Raw genomic sequence first — 16,893 nt, forward strand, 5'->3', positions numbered from 1 at the left:
AAAAACATAAGCACACAATGTACCTTTGCCTGAGAGGAAAGGAAGAGAGACAAAAGATTCTACACAGTATTAAAGTGGACAAGGCCAAAATAATAATCAGGATGCTTCCAGTCTCCAAAGCTGTAGTGTAATCTCTCTGTGACACGTTATCATCACTCTCCCTAGAACATCCACCCCAGTACATTTTCGCCCTTTGTGCACAAGGTATGACAGCCACTTACTAACTCTGTGCTTAAAGAACTTGACGACACATGTAAACCTCAGAAGGTCTTAATTATAAAGCAATCTGTATCCTTTTGGTGATTTTATTGATTATCATTTGAAGCACAGCATGAAGATGAGGTGAGGAGCAGAGTATCTACCCTTAGTGTACATCTTCTGGCCTGAGGCAAAGCACACACTGGACTTGATCAGCCTACAATTTTGAAAGCTTATCAAGCTGTTTCATGAAACCTCTCTTCTCTGTATTTGGTAAGCCCAAAAGGGAAACTGAGTATTTTTACAGTGAAAACGTTTTTCTTTCAAAATTTTAGCACACTGAAAACACCAAATAAAGCATCTTACGAGAATTAAACTTTCATCGAGAAATTTTACAATGCTGGAATGGGGTAGGATTGAGGGGAAAAAAGAGACACAGAAGTACTATAGCATGGACATCTTGCAAATGATCTTATTTTCTCCATTACAGCTGGATGGCCTAGAGTTAGTTACAAAACAGTTTGATGGAGAAATAGGAGGATGAGGTATATTTCTGGTCATTACTAGTTACATTTTGAAGGCTAATGCTTCAATCTGCAATTCCATTCAGCTTTCACAGCAGTGCAATGCTAAATCTTGACAGACCTAAGGGATGGTTGTTAAAAATACCCCCACATTTGCAATGCATTATGTCATTTTATACTCACTGCACCTTAGCATATTCAATTTCTTAAGCAAACAAACATTCAAGGAAACCAAAAGGTAGTGTATTTCCTGCAGCTTTGTTACATTTCATGGAATGTAAATAAAAGAACTGTGAGAAAAGACTTTTATTATTCCCACTCACCCCTTCATTTTCAAAACAAAGAAAAGTCATGACTTGCCCAGCATCACACAAAGAGCACAGCAGAGTCAAGCCTCATTTAGTAGGAAAACAGTCCTCTCAGTTTCAGTGCCACTTCTCTTCTTCCATCCCCCAGTTTCCCAGCCCAACCATATCTCATTCTCTAAGGCAATTATAAACAGCCTCCCAATGTTCTCACTTTCTTCTCCTTTGCAAGCACTAGAAGTGATCAGACATTTAAAACAAAAACAAACACTGTATCCCATTATCATCCTTAGACCCTTAGGGCAATATATCAGCTGCATTTGTTGTTAGAAATTAGACAAACACTCAAAACTATGGCTGCTCTCATCATTTATTGGTGCTATTCCTGTACTGAAAGAATTACATACATCCCACAGTAACTGTATGTTGGGAGTTAACTCCAACAGGCAGCTGAGCCCCCTCCAGCTGCTCCACACTCCCACCCTACCAGCTCCTATGAAGGAAACCAACTCTATCCCACCCAAAACCAGTAAATACACTGTGGGCTTTGGTCACAAATATAGAATGGACTTTCAGAATAATCCATAAAAGGTACAAAGACCCAAGGCAGTGGTGAATATCAAGGTTTACTATTACTAAGAATGTCAGGAAGGGCAGAAAGTTAGTTTCAGAAAGAAGCAAGCACTACCCTTTAAAAAAAATAAAACAAAACAAAACCCCACACAAATCCACAGATAAGACTAATAGAAATAATTTTTCAGAAACTATGTACCATTTCCCATGACAATACCAAGCCTTCTTTGATGCCTTCAAGAGCCATAACCCCTGGCTGACAGGTTTTTAGGGGACTCATAGATCTAGAGGTCTTACAACACTTTTGCAATCTTGTCTTGACAGCAAGAGTTCAGATGTGCATGATGGAAACTAACCCTATACACCCCTTTCTTCTTCAACACTGCTATCTTTTGGGGCCCCAGAACAGATGCAAAGTTCTGCCGGGATAAAAATACCTGCCCATCAGACAAGAAATAGGGTCAGCTATATATCCCAGAGTAAACATGCGGATTGATCCAAATACTGCATCAGACAGTGACACACTGCCTTTCTAAATATGAATCTCCTCCTCACCCATCCCCCAACATTAGAACTAGGAATATAACGTTTTAAATCAAGACCAGAGCATATACACCATTCAAAACACCAAATGAGCTACAAAAATATGCCCAGAAGCCTGGATCCAGCCTGTGAACTGCCAACACAGGAGATGCAGCTCAGCAGTCCACGCTGCCACTAGAATCTCTTCTTGGCTGGATGCCTGACAGGGAACTCATCATCCACTTGCTGAATGCCAGATAGCAACTGCGTAATGGTTGAGCAGCATGAGTCACATATCCAGCAGTCAGGTTCAGGAGGAAAGCACAGAAGTACTTAATGCCAGGTGTCTGAGGCAGCAAAGCAGGAAGCAAAGTGTTTTAAAAATGAGAAAGACTAAAATAGAGAGAGGTACGCTAAAAACACCCCTCCAGAAAAACCCTCAGTCCTTCCTCTCTCCCTGCTCCTTTCTTATGGTCAGGGGCGATCTGCTATATATAGTAGCTTCCCTATCCACTCTCTCCCAGTAGAAAGCAACTAACAGAAATTATGAGCAAAATACCTGGGAGAAAAATGAAATCATTGTGAAGAAATATTTGTGGTTTCATAGAGAAGCCCAAATGCATCCCAGGCCTCAAGATTCTTTAAGCGGATGACTTATCTGCAAAGTTAAGTGGATTGATGTCTCTATGGCTTGGATGTTTGGTGATGATCACACCACACTTACTGCTTTTATTATTTGTTGAGCACATGTAAGCTAAAATGAGTGAGCATGTTGTTTTATTTAAGAGTTTGTAAGCTGCAGCTACTTCTCAAGAAGTACGTCAGATGCAAAGCTAGAGATGCAAAAATAAATGGCAGAGTAGAATTACCAATTTCACCCCCAAAATTCCCATGACTACAGGAAAAAAAAACCAAAAAAAAATGCAAGGAGGATAGATATTTCAGACTTCAGCTGAGCTTAAGGTTTACTTCTGTTCCCGAGTGCTCTTCATTGTACCGGCTTCCTGAAGTTCACAAATTGCTCTCAAAAACTAGCACCAAGATGAACAGAGGTGGGACACAAACAGGAGAGACAGAACTGGACACAAACTGGTTATTACAGAGGACCCTGCTCACCGCTGACTTCTGACTTCCCAGCTCAAATCTCCAGAAATAAATATTGGCTATTTTTGAAAGGCCAATGTGAAATACCAGAGGGATGCAAGCTTTTGCAGTAATGAACATAAGAACTGATAACCAACACAAACAGGGCTTGGAAATGCCTAGCAACTCTGAAAGCCAAGGCCCGTATCCGTGCAATTAGGCACACAGAATTGGTGCCTTCAAGGCTTGAGCCTGTACCTCCATTTCATTTCAATTACTTTCTGCAATTTTTCAGTACAGAGATGTGCAGTGTGCAGATACGTTGAAGAGGTAACTAAGCATTTGGAAAGCCTTTCTGGTTCATCTTTGAAAAAGAAATGTAAATTACATCATTACTATGCCAGAACACTTTACCCATCAACATGTCTTATGGCCATTACTTTAAAGTCCACAGAAGAAACTTTAAGATGGCACGAACAGCAGTTTATAATATTGAGAATCTTGTCTATGCATCTTCTGCACTCACTCACATTTCTCTGAGAGTAAAGAGGCAACAGCCACACAAGCGTCACAGAACAGCTCAAACTCAGGTCTGCAGTGATGCTTCTGCTGCATTGACAAAAGAGTAAAAACATATTTTGCCATTGCTATGGTCAGAACAAAAGAAAAGGAGTGACAGGATAGTAGAAAGACCTGGAAACTACAGAAAATGTCTTAGAACTATGAAAAAGTCTCTTTAGGATAATAAAAAAAATAAATTGCTAATGAAGAATGGCAGAGATGTAGTGAGACATTCTGTATATAAGATCCCAGGTTCCAGTAAGGACAGAAACACCAAAACACAATAGCTAAGCTACCCACCAAGCCACAGCCTCCCTCAAAAGGCCCAATCACCCTCCTCTTTACAGTACCAAGCCTGTGCTGACAGAAAGCCACTAAGTTTTATATAGCCTATAAGGCATGACTTAATTGCATAAAGCATTCCAAGAAATTCTCATATAACCAAGTTTTTTCAAAGCACTATGTGACTGGCAAGTGCTGTCTAGTCTCCTATTTCATCCTCCGATCTGTATATAATCCTCATAAGTATTAAACTGCTCTGATCAAACGTTTTCTTTCAAGGTGCATTTTCTTGTGTCTGTTCGGTTACCTTTTATGGATCGCCTCTAAAATCAGAATGGAGAAACTGGCCAGGAATTAGCCAAGAAGAGAGACTTGCTCAGTGTAGGTGGTTGGCCTTAGGGCAGAATTTGTCATTTTGAAAATACTGAAGTGAATGTGGCCCAACTTAGCAGAAAACAATTGTTTGCTGGCAGACAACATTAAGCTCTCTTAAGCTATTTTCCATGTGATCAATTCTCCAATTAAAACACCACATCAATTCCTTCTATCTAATTCATTATTTATAAGTCATCCATCCAGCCTCCTCACACACTTAGTAATTTTCACAACACCTGTTCATCAGAGACAAACATCATACTAGGCAGGCAACAATGGAGCGGTTACCAATGGGTTACGTGACTCCCCCTTCTCAGGAATTCACAGGACTTCTACAGCAACGCCTTGAACTGACTTAAGGTCATTTTCATCCTGGTCCACTTTAATCTTCTTTACAATTCCATTCCCTGGCTCAATAGTCTGATCACAATTTAAACCACTGAAGAAGCACACACATATTCCTGTCTCAAGGCAGAGCTGATGTGACTCTATGGGGAAGCCTGAATTTGTTGGAGATTTGTATTTCTTTAGGAAGTGAGACATTTAAATAATGACCCCCACCAGAATTAATATGCAAGGTCATTAACTGGGATTTGGATTCATAAGTCCAATTAACATCAAAGGAAGCTGAACAGCAAAATAGTCTCATTTAGCTCCCTGAAGGTATACCCAACAGATCCCTATCAAACTAATTAAAGTATGACATTCCAGGCTGAATGTCCAGTCATTGCACTCCCTTGGGGCAAAAGTACCCCAGGTGCTCCCAAACATAGCAGGCACATGCGATCTAAGTGGCTACCAGACAAGTGCTGGAAACAGCTCCCATAGAAATGCTACAGCTGAACCCCCTAACTAATTGCACGGACTTCTGGAAACTATCATGCAGCCTGCCTGGCGCCCAGTAACAGAAGCCCAACACAAGAGAGGAAGCTATGGATAGGTCAGGAGCAAGCCAGAACATAGAAGTCATCTACCCCAACAGTACGGTGGAGATAAGCAGTAGCTGATATAACACACGTAAAAACCTCTGAACTCAACTAGTCATAGTCTGAGGAAATTCAAAGAGATAACTTGTCCTCCCCATTCTCACACTAGGATCACCATCCTAAAAGAAAACATTATAAAGAACCTCTACTCATCTTTAACTGTGGTTTCAAAACCAGTAAATGGCCTTTTACTTTTTAAGGGGAATAAAAGGGAGTATGCAGTTTACACCTTCTCCTTCGCATGAGCAGATCTCATTCTTCAGTTCCAGAAGGAAAAAGGACTTAAGTAAGGACATGGCCATCCTGTTAAACAGCAGTAACACCAGCACAACTTGCTTGTGGAAGCCAGATGCTGCTTTGTGGAGAAATAGAAACAATCCTGATTGGGGTACTTACTAGATTCACTATTTCTGAAACGAGACAGTATCTATCTCAACTGGACACAGCAGATCATGAATCCATCTCCCATTCTTATGCAGCATAGATGTGCCCTAGAGCATTAACTTCCCCAAATACACTGTAGAGAATGCTGATATACCTTTCTTGTATTCAGCACATACTAAGGACACACCAAACTTTCCTACAAAACAAGTTGGAGCATTTTCCTTGCCACGCAGTACTCTAAATACTCATTCAGATGTTGCTCTTGGAAGAGGCCTCACAAATATGTCTTTTTCTCATGCCAACTATTTGGCACACTGCCTTTAACACTTTCAGTATGTTACCACTATGGATCTTGGATCCAAGTTGTGGACTAGGGTCACCTGGTAGAAAGATCATACATACCTTCACTCTAACTCTAATATCACGGAATATTTCAGACCATATTCCCAGGCTTTGTCACTACACCCAAAAATACTACAGCAGAAAGGGTGAATGGCAGATTCAAAGTGGATGAGAAGCCAGGGGCTGATCAGTGTTACAGCAGACGATGCAATCTGCACCTGAGATGAAAGCAGGAAAGGGACACGGTCAGGATTCTCCATCCTGCACCCGTCTTGGCCATATTTCTGGTCACTGACATTGCTCTGTTTCAAGGCTATTCTTTTACAGTGTTAGGAACAAAGCCGTCACAGTGCTGTTTAACAAACACCAAGCAAAGATGAACTTTTATCTAATTTACACATCATGCAGGTGAACTGCATCCCAAGATGTGGCCCGGTGTGCTGATCCGGAGTTTGGCAGTAGCTTTTTAGCAGAGAATGAAGAATAAGCTCAGAGTATGTGCGACAGCAACAACTCCCACACCATCTGAGGTTGTGTGTCAGAACCATATCAAGAACCCCACAACCAAAGCTTTTATTCAGATTCTCTAGTGCAAAACATCCAGTAATACTGACTGCATTGTTACTGACAAGTCTAACGTTAAGAGCTTACTTCATCATAGCTACACCTGTGAAGGTATTAGCTTTATTCAAAAAGCCTAGGATTTACAGTGGAAAAAACCCACCCAACTAAAATACAACATTAAGAACATTGGAGGAAGAGGAGAAAAAGGCAGGCATATCTGTAAAGAGGCAGTAGGCAAGTAAAAAGGCAAGAAGTGTTGTAACAGCTAACTACCAAATTCATAGGGAATGAGAACAGAACTTTACAACAGAGACACCATACGCTGTATTAAAGAAGGGTGATAAACGGAAAGATAAAGAGCCACGTTTTCTCCAACCACAGTGCCAAGTAAACATAACCTAATTCTAATGGAACTACCGGGGAATTGCTCACCCAGCTGTTCTCAGCTACCCAACCTGTGTTGGAAACGCATGTGTCTGGCACCGGTCACGTCAGACCTGAGCTACATCCATTCCCCATTGACTTGAGGTCCCTTGTGGACCGCAGCTGACAAGATTTTAGAGCAGCAAAAGAAGTGCTCTTATTCCTTCCCTATTTGGTGACTGCTCTGGAATAACTAGCTCTTCAATCCCTGATTTTCCGTGCACAAAGCTGCACCAAGCATATCTGAAATGAGCAGTGGGGACTAATTAGGTAATAAAAATACTCCCAGGAGAGTAATATTGTGGTAAGAAAGTGTCACCTCTGGCAGCAGCTAATAGAGGATATCTAGGAGGACTACAGGACAGGCAAAATTTATAGCAACACTCCTACGTACTCTCTTATAAACTCAGTCATCTCTGACTAAAGTACTTCTGAATAAGAAGGGGTACCTTTGCATCTGATAGGCTTCAATCTATTTCTTCCATGGATTTGTTGAGGTGCTTTTTGAACCCATGCAAACTTTTAGCATCCATTACATTCTCTAATACTAGGCAAGCCTAAGCATTTCATACCTTAACTATACGCTGTGTGAAATAGTGTCCTCCTGTTTTGAACACTGCACTTGCTAGTTTCTTTTGATGCTTCCTAACGGTTCTGTCAGAAGGGACAGTGTATTATTTTGCCTATTTGCTTTCTTCATAGCAATGAGAATTTCCAAAACGAGCCTACAAATGAGAGCAGTGCCACCTCCCCCATTTTATAGATGTGCAAATGGAGGCAGGAAGAAAGGAGGCGGCTTAGTCAAGATAACCTAGTAGGCTAAAGGAAGAAGTAGGCATAGAAACTATATTATTTTAGGTCCTATCCAGTGTCCTAGCTATATGACAATATAACCTTTCAGTTGCTAGAATATTTATTTTCAGTAAACAAAAACTGATCTAGATTTATAGGAAACAAACACACCGAGAAGCATCATCACTTATACTGAAGGCTGTAATTTACAGGGAAAACTCTTTAGACAGTAAGACAGCCCTCCTTTCTAACCAAGCATCACCATTATACACAGTCATGCCCATTTTAACAGGTTTTCTTACATTTCATTCATGGTTGGAGGCCAATGGTTCATCAGCAAATTATCCACTACTACCAGCCTAGATATGCCTACCTGCAAACTAAAGAAACCACATAGATTCAGCCCTCTCCTCTGTCTACCTCACTTTTAATTCAAATTTTTACTTCAATTTTACAAAAACTCACAGCTCCACAGGATTCAACATTAAAAGCTCTTACCTTAGCTGATATGGAGGTATCTTAATAGTAGCATCAGGAGAATCCAAGGTTTCTGTATAACCAAAGGAAACAACAGGGCTTTTAAAAGAAACTTGAGTTCAACCACAGAAATACATCTGGCTACAATCTCTGAACCAATGATGCTAAAGTTTGTACCTACTCCAGCTGACAGAACAACAATCACTGCTGTTCCAAGACTCCAAAGATTTGTATGAATCTATCAGGACACAGGGCGCCCAATGAGAAAGCACCTAGTACCATCTTTTACTCGGTGAACTCCCTTTCATATATCAGCACTTGGGCAGCACATATACTAAAACTGTAACAGTATAGAGGATATTAGCATGGCTGCTGCGCAAGGATAAAACACAATTAACAGAACATCAAGCTGAAAGACCAGCAATAAGACAGCAACAGGTATAAACTACCACAGATTGCTGTAACTATGCATGGATGAAAAATAATAATTGAAAGCAATTTTAAGTATCACAGTTATGCTGATGTAAGTTATGAGTCTTGCTGACTAGTGCTCCAGGTAGTTAGCATCAAAAGCACTTCAAGTCACAGCCAGTCTCTGAAAATGGATGGATGCTGAAATGTAGGTAAGCTCATATTCCCTTAAAAGAAGAACTCGTTTTATTGATCATCATTTCCATTATACAGCAAGGATAAAAGAGCTCATGGAATCCAGTCAAAAAAAAACCCCAGCTTTTAAAATAGATACCCGAATGTAAGCCAGCAGTGAAAACTGTAGTGGAGGGGTTTTTACGATGATTTTGGGAGGAGTGGGGGGGTGTCTCTTAGAGAAAAGACACACACACACACGCACGCACGCACACCCCCAGCATACACAGAAACTGATAGCTACCGACACCCTTCTCTGCCTCGCAAGACCCACGAAGCAGACGCAGGAGGCAAGGAGGTGGCGGGGGACACGGATGCTCTCCGGCACCGCCAGCCCATGCCCGCAGCCCCTTCCAGCGGCGCGGAGCTCCCGGGCATTTTGAACCGCCCGAGGCGCTCCGGACCCTCCCCTCCCGCGGGAGCCTCAGCTCCCAGCGCCCAACAAGTTTGCGGAGGTCTCCCTGCCCCCGCCGCCAGCACCAAACCTCCCCGTCCCAGGCTCCTGCCCCGCACCGCTACGGGCACGGACGGGCCGTGCCCCGCTCCGCTCCCCCGCGGGCAGCCCGGCCGCGGCGGGGTCAGCCCAGCGCCACTGCCCGCGTCCCCTCCCTTACCGATAGCCCAGGTGCAGCTCTCCTTGATGGCCCTGTGCTTGCTCCCCGACGCCTCCTTCTGCAGCTTTCGCAGGATTTCTTCCATCTTGCTTCCCGCGGGATGCTGGCGTAGCCGCGGGGGCAGAGGAGCGGGCAGCGAGGAAGAAGAGAAGGAGGAGAGCGGTGAGGGCGGCAGAAAGGTGCCGGGGCTGCCCCCGCCGCAGCCGTGCCTACGCGGGGACACTGCGCGGCACCTCGCGATCGCCCCGCCGCCGCTGATGAATCACGCCGAGCTCCATGGCGGGGACACGTCAGTTGTTGCCGCTGCGGAGTCCCTCCTCCTCCTCCTCCTCCTCTCCCACCCTGGGCAGGCCCCGGTGGCGCAGCCGGGCGGGGGCCGGGGCTGGCCCCGCCCGCCGCGGGCACAGCCCGGCGGCTGCGGTCTCCCCCCTCCCTGGGAGTCCCTTCCCGGTGGCAGCAGCTGCCGCCGGCCGTGGAGGGCCTGCGGAGCGGAGCGCGGGGGAGACAGCGCCACTGGACCCGGCCCCCGCGGCGGCAGCCGCCCCCGGGGGAAGAACACGGCGCGGGCAAGCGGAGGGCGGGCTGCGGCCTGGCCGGTTGCCATGGCGACCGGCGGCCTGGCCAGCGGGCGGGGGGGCGCCGGCAGCCCTTGCCTGCCCTCCCTCTGGAAGTGGGAGGGTGGGCTTGGTGGCTGCCTGCGGTTTAGGCTCAGCGGCTGCAGCCGGCGGACTCGCGGGGCCGGGCGGCGTGCCCGCGCCCGGGGCTGGGAGCCGCTTTCTGGGCTTTGCAGGCCTGGAGCGGGGGGGCCTGCTCCCGGGCCCGCCCGGCCGCGCCGCCGGTGGTGGCGGTCTGAGCCGTCAGGGCTGGATTCCTCTTCGCCAGCCCGGCGCTCCTCTCCAGGTTGTTCGGCCGCGGGGCAGCCCCTCTCTACCGCAGCGTCCTGCAGAGCCACACGGGGAGGGATGCAGGGAGTCAGGCCCGCACACCACTGTGCGTGCAGGTGCTGGTCACCCTGTGAAACTAGCGGGATCAAATAAATGGCTGTGACCCCTGCAGGATCTATACCTTTCTCCCCAGCAGGCAGGTGCAGAAGGTCATGACTCGACCTACTCGCCTGTGCCTTGAGAAGCAGTCGCACCCCTGTGTCTCCCCAACAAGGCAGCCCCTGGGAGAGAGAGCAGCCACTCCGCTAGCTCAGACCTTCCTCCTCACGCCCCAAATGCTTTCTAGCCAGCAAAACTCCTGCCTTCCTCAGTTTGTTGTTTCACTGCCTTATCTCTAGGATAGGCTGCCTGCCCTTTTTGTGACTGCATCAGTTAATGTTAATTGAGTGTTTTAATGCTGTTGCCTTGTTGCAGAGTATCTCTCAAAAGATACAAGAGGAGAAACAGGATAGGAAAAGAAAAAGGCAGCAGATAAGAAAGGCAGTCCAGGTAGCAGCTGGCAGTATTAGCAGTTGTGTCTCCTACTGCTAATTGGAAGAGTACCAATTGTGAATTACCAGACAGAATATTGGCACCTGGTGAATCAGCCATAGCATTTCCCATAGGATATTGGGCTTTCAAAGGCTGTCCTTTATCCAAATACTTACAAGGGCTGATCCTACTTGTGTTCGGAAGTATAATGAATGCATAATCCATAGTTGCATTTTAAGGCCAGAGTGTAAAACTTGTGTCTGAAGAAAAGGATTTAGAAAAATGCCAGAAAGGTTTGGAGGTGGATAAGGAATACTACAATACTAAGGATTAAAAAATAAAAGCTTTAAAAGAAAGACCATTAAGCTTCAGATTCCAGGGAGTAAACCAGCCTGTAAGAAACTGGAGGTAGTTTCCCAAAGTTTCTTATTTCTGACCATGCTCTGACACTTTTCTTGGAACGAACAACTGTTAATAACTAGTGGTCATGATTGTCAGTGAACCAGGATGCTGTAAGTCAAGGCTTAAACTAAAGTGATGATGAATTTGATGAAATTGTTCCCCACCTATGTGCTTCCTCTTTATTCTGTGATGTTGCTTAGTGGAAATGAGCATGGGGGTTGGTTTCTGTTTTTTCAAGTCTTTAATTTTTTTTTTTCCTGGGGGGAAAAAAACAAAAAGGACTGTGATGGTGTTTGAGGTATTTTTAATGTAGAAACGATGTACCAGAGATCATTTGGACTGTGGAACACTGAAAGATAAATATGTGTCTATTCATAGTAAATAATTAATTGCTTGTTTTCAGGAAGCCACTGATGAAACTGAATTAATTTTGAATTTTGGATTATTTTCTAGCTATATGCATCATCAACTCACTAGTTAATTTCTCTGTGGTCTCTACAGGAAGCTGTTTGCAGCTGAAATCTTCACCAGAGCTACAGTGTTTTCACAGATGCATGGTGTCACTGAATCAAGATTTGCATTTATTTGTGTTTCACTCACTATACAATGTCTTAAAGCAAAATGGATTCTGTGCTGCTAAACACCTTTTCCGAGTAGTTGGGTCATCAGATTGAGAGAAACAAAGGTCATGTTCAGGCTCTCTAGAGCATCTGAAGGTCTGCCTGTAAGATAATGCAGATGGAAAAACAAGTAAGCCATGATGAATCTTCCCAAGCAAATCTATGTCAGAGTACCATGAGTCAGCTTGCTGACACTTTCCATGTGAGGCCCTCCCTCTCCAAGTGAGCAGGAGTCCATCAGTCCTTGTCTCTGTTGTGTATAGTAAGCACATAAATACACAGTAACCATGCCCTGGTGGAAATCAGTCACTGAATGTGCTTTGCACAGGGAGGACGTCACATTTAATCATGTGCTTTGGGCTCCCCTTCAAGGCAAGTGGCTTAGAATGTCGAAATCCAGGTACAGAGTAGGGATGATGGTGAAGAAACCTCCTGTCTTCTGCCACAAAGAGACAACTAAACTTTCTGTGGTCCCTCTTACAGCTCATAAGTCCTCCTTGCCATGTTCTGGCTTTTGAAAGCCAGCAGCCTTCTACAGTGGTAGAGGCTACCTAGGACTCAGCTCTGACGATCCTCTGCGCAGCTCAAGCCTTGTCCCACTGGAAGTCAGAAGGATCCTGTGCAGATCTGGTATCTGCAGGGTGCAGTGGTTATATATCACTAAGGTGCAGTGGCAGATACACAGCGTGCTTTGGTGACTGTCCCCTGGCAGTGCTACTGATTTTTTGCATTACGTGAATGCAGATTATATCCCAGGTTATATCCACAGCTCTGAACACAGCCAAGAATTGTGTAACAGCCAAGCTACTCAAGATACCCAGAGACAATTCTCTGCCTAGGCTAGTAAGCAGACTAAAGGAGCAGCATATGCTTGCCTTCAGAGATGACCATGCTACTGTGGCTCTGCTCCTTCCAGTAGCCAAGGAAGGCAATGTGGTACTGGTTTAGATTTCTTCCCATAGCATTTAGTCATGTTGCCCATGCACACGCCTGCCCTGTCACTCTAGTCTTTGACATCCTAAAAAAGAACCAAATGTACCGTGGGAAAGTATGAGACAAAGGCAGGTTAGACTGTTAGATAATCACATATGTTTGCTATTAACCATTATCATTCATTTGTTAGCGGTGCTTTGGCTATTTTAACAATATGCTTGGTCAAGATCTTGTTGTACACTGCAGATGCTGGACAGTGTGGACAAAAGAGATGAGCTGTGTCCCTGAGAGCTTCCTGTTTAATTACAAAATACTAAGAAATACTCTCTAATGACAGGAAAACCACCTGTTCCCATGGTTCAAAAATGGCAATTAGCCAGATTTTTCAAAATTACTCTTTTCGTAGAAGCATTCCCATGACTGGACTAACCAGACTTGCAAAAGAAGCTTGAGCTCAGTTCCCCTTGGGAAGCTCTGTACGTGTGACTCCCCTTACGTAGGACAAATTGCTCAAAAAATTTGAAGTGAAGGGGGCTGTAGCTGGGACATGGGCTCACCAGCACCTTCGTGACACCTGATACCAGAGGCAGTTACCCTCCCTTCTCTCTCCCAGAGGGCAGCAAGACTCGGACAAGCAAGACCCTTGCCGGGGTTTGGTTTTCGTTTTGGTTGTCTAGACTGTAACCACGTCATTGATGACAGGGTGGCATCTGTCACTGTTTGCCTGATTACACAGCGAGTTACCAGAAGCTAGCTGAGTGCTCAGCGAAGTCATTCCTGAGCAGGTGCTGCTTTCTGCACTCTCCGCAGGATCAACCGAGGCAAAGCACCGTGAAGCGCAGGGACAATGGGTGCTGCTGAGAGCAAGCATTACAGAGTTAGGGAGAAAAACCCTCTGGAGTGGGAGCTGTGAATACAGCTAGCATATATTCAGGAATGTCTGTTCAGCATAACCTTGTGTCATTTATTCTGTAAAGAACAGTTGAAGCAAAAGTAGAGTATTGAGAGCCATGGCAGGATAGAAATAAGAGACAATACTCTCTGGCCCTGCTGAGACATACTTTCTGCAAAGACAGAAGAAAAGAAAAAAATCCCCTTAACTGCCTTCCATCTACCATAATCATCTCATCGCCCTGTGGAATTGCAAAGGTAATCGAAGAGGGTATCAAGAATGAGGAACAGCTATTCTGAGTCAGATCAAGGTCCTTTTTACCCAGTAGTTTATTTCTGACATTTATGCATTTGTATAGTATTCACATATAAAGACTAAACATGAAAAATTTTCTCCCTTTTATTCTTCATGCTGCCCCCGAATTCTCTGAGATGTGGTTTGACTCTGTTAGTCAATTGTGCTTATTTTGCCAACTTTAAAGACCAACTTAGAAGATATAAAATAAATCATTCTGAATTAAGAGAGCAAGTTAGCTCCAGAACACAGTTTTGTTCCCATTCACTATGCTTTTTTTTCTTCACAATAGTAAGTAGGAACTTATTTCAAGGAAGGTAAACCCTGGACTCCAAAAGCCCTTCCAAAGGTTGTAAGTGTCTTTTACTCCCCATATATTCTTGTCCCTGCAGACACTACTTCTCATCATCTCAAAGGCAGAGCTTGTTCAATACTTCCAACATGAATTGGGAGACTATCAATTACTTACACATCTCTCTCTGCCGTTTGACTGGGCACAGGACCAAGTTCCTGAATTTGACACTTAAATTGCAAATTAACAGTAAAGTCGACCTACAAGTAGACCTGTGGTATAGTCACATGCTTGGAGGCTTTCGTGGAATGTTCTTCAAGAGAACAGTTTGCTATAAACTGACCAATGAACTTGCACATTGAGTGATGCCCTTTTATATTTCACTACTAGTATTAATCAATGTGAATTCAATGCTCAGATCGTTATTGGCATATACCTTCTGGAGATATAATCAGAGGGAATACAGCATGCAGCTTCCAACTTGCTAAGAGTAGACAGTAATTGCCTCTAAGTCATGACCTGAAAATCCAATGCTAAGTGGATATTGAACCACACAAAAGCTCTTATTACAGCAATAGTCACACAAGCACACAGCCTCGTAGGCTTGAGGGAGAGCACCGTTATCCCAATGTATCTTTTTTAAGGCTTTTGGAAATTGCTCTTACATTAAATGGAAAATCTAGCAGAAACACACAGTGTTTCCCAACACGTATTTCGAACAGGGATTTCAAAGAATGTCATTGCAGAGCTCTCTGTTCAGATTTCATTAGCTCCCAGATCAAACGTACTCAGTCTATAAATGAAAAACCTTGAGGAAAAAGGGATCTAATAACCAAGGCTACAGATTCACCTGGTTTCTAGTAGTCAGATTGGATTCCTTGCTATCTGCAGTATACTATAGGGTAAGCAGAAAGAAAAAAAGATGAAAATGTTTAGGAGATTATTAGAATGATGGTCCTTTAAAGAGCAATGACTATTTGTAGGGATACAGTGTGAATGTATTTCATTGGCTTGATCTTAAACTTAAGCTAGCAGCAGCCTTGCTTTCAGTACTGTTGTAAGCCTACTGATGTCAGCAGTTCATGATTGGACTTATGCAACACTTTTCACTCAGGTTTTATTGCCACAATTGCAAACAGCAGAACTGTCTGATTTCAGGTCTCCCTAATATGAAAAGAGAGAGGTTTTTCTACCATAGCCCTTTACGTTTGCAGTGTGCTCTCTCTCCTTTGATCTGTAAGAGTTTAGTTGCTGCACAGTAGCTGCACTTGTTTGCCCATTATTTTTCTTCCTGGGCCTGTGAGGAATAGGGAGATAGGAATAATAAGAAGCCAGACCACTGGGCTGAAGAGGATTGTTCTTTTATTGGAGGATAGACCTTTTGCCTTTTCAGGTACTTAATTTCTCAGAATAATTTTGTGTATGTGGCATATTTTACAAAAAGACAATAGATCTTAACACAGAAGTTCTGTGTAAAATTTAAACACCAATGAATGTTCAGAAGTGTACTATAACATTTGATGTTTAGCTTGAATTAAATAGCCTCTGAATTAATTTTGCTATGATTTCCTGACAGCTAGTTTACAAGAGGTGATGACTCCGCCCTCTTTTCTTTTTCATCTGTCTTTGCTATTCTGTCTCATATATTCTCGTATTTAGTTGGAATGTACACACAAAATCGCATCTACTAGAAGAACATGGAGGCATAGCCTGCGCATTGCAGTAAAGTTTGGACGCTCAGCCAGCTTCATGCCTCCTCATGGTCCCAGATTCCTTGTTCACTCTGCCCAGTTCTGCCCCAGCTCCTCTGTGCTTGATCACATCTCCTCTCTTTCTGCAGGTGCTTTCAGCTTATTCTCACTGTCTTTCTGCCCCATGCTTCTTGCCAGGCCAGTTCACCTTGTACGAGCATCAACGTGCCTTGCCCCAACATCTAACCTCAGTCAGCCCTTCTGTCTGTGGCTTTTTTCTTAAAAAAAAAAGAAATCTATCCCTTTGTAGATCTTTAGAGTTAGGTGACATATTCTTGTATGTGGGAGAGTTCTAATCTCAATTAAATTAGAATAACTTGGATTGAGCTACGTGTTACTGCAGTACTCTCTGTTTAGGACACGAGTAACCAATTTATACCTAGGTTGGGCACTGCTAAGTCTCACAGACAGCATTACGGTACAAGATAAGAAAGTCTGCTTGCTCTCAGCTCCTGCGTCACATGCTAATGACCGCCTACAGGTGTGCAGGTTAACAAATACAGGAAAGCTTGTGTTTAGTCCCTTGCAGTGTAGACTCTGAGCATATAACTATAAAAGCACTCTTCAGAGATTTTAGCTGATAAAAACTAGTGACCTTACTGAACATGTGTAGACTGATTTTCTGAAATATGGACAGATTTGGA

General features: G+C 43.9%; 1 protein-coding gene and 1 non-coding gene across 2 annotated transcripts in view; one reads left to right on the forward strand and one right to left on the reverse strand.

Moving 5' to 3' along the window:
• ARFGEF3 (ARFGEF family member 3) overlaps positions 1-9,947 on the reverse strand; it is a 94,880-nt gene extending 84,933 nt beyond the window's left edge. Inside the window, exons 1-2 of the mRNA XM_054196945.1 lie at positions 9,651-9,947; positions 8,413-8,464 (exon numbers count right to left, since the gene is read on the reverse strand). Coding sequence (XP_054052920.1) covers positions 8,413-8,464; positions 9,651-9,735 — 137 coding nt within the window. The 5' untranslated portion in view covers positions 9,736-9,947. The remainder of the gene's footprint in view (positions 1-8,412; positions 8,465-9,650) is intronic.
• On the forward strand, positions 8,706-8,808 carry LOC128908008 (U6 spliceosomal RNA). Its single transcript, XR_008465822.1, has one exon. It is a non-coding gene; the product is annotated as a U6 spliceosomal RNA (small nuclear RNA).
• Positions 9,948-16,893: the final 6,946 nt, after the last annotated feature.

The sequence above is a fragment of the Rissa tridactyla genome, chromosome 3 (assembly GCF_028500815.1).
Source record: "Rissa tridactyla isolate bRisTri1 chromosome 3, bRisTri1.patW.cur.20221130, whole genome shotgun sequence".
NCBI classification, from domain to species: domain Eukaryota; kingdom Metazoa; phylum Chordata; class Aves; order Charadriiformes; family Laridae; genus Rissa; species Rissa tridactyla.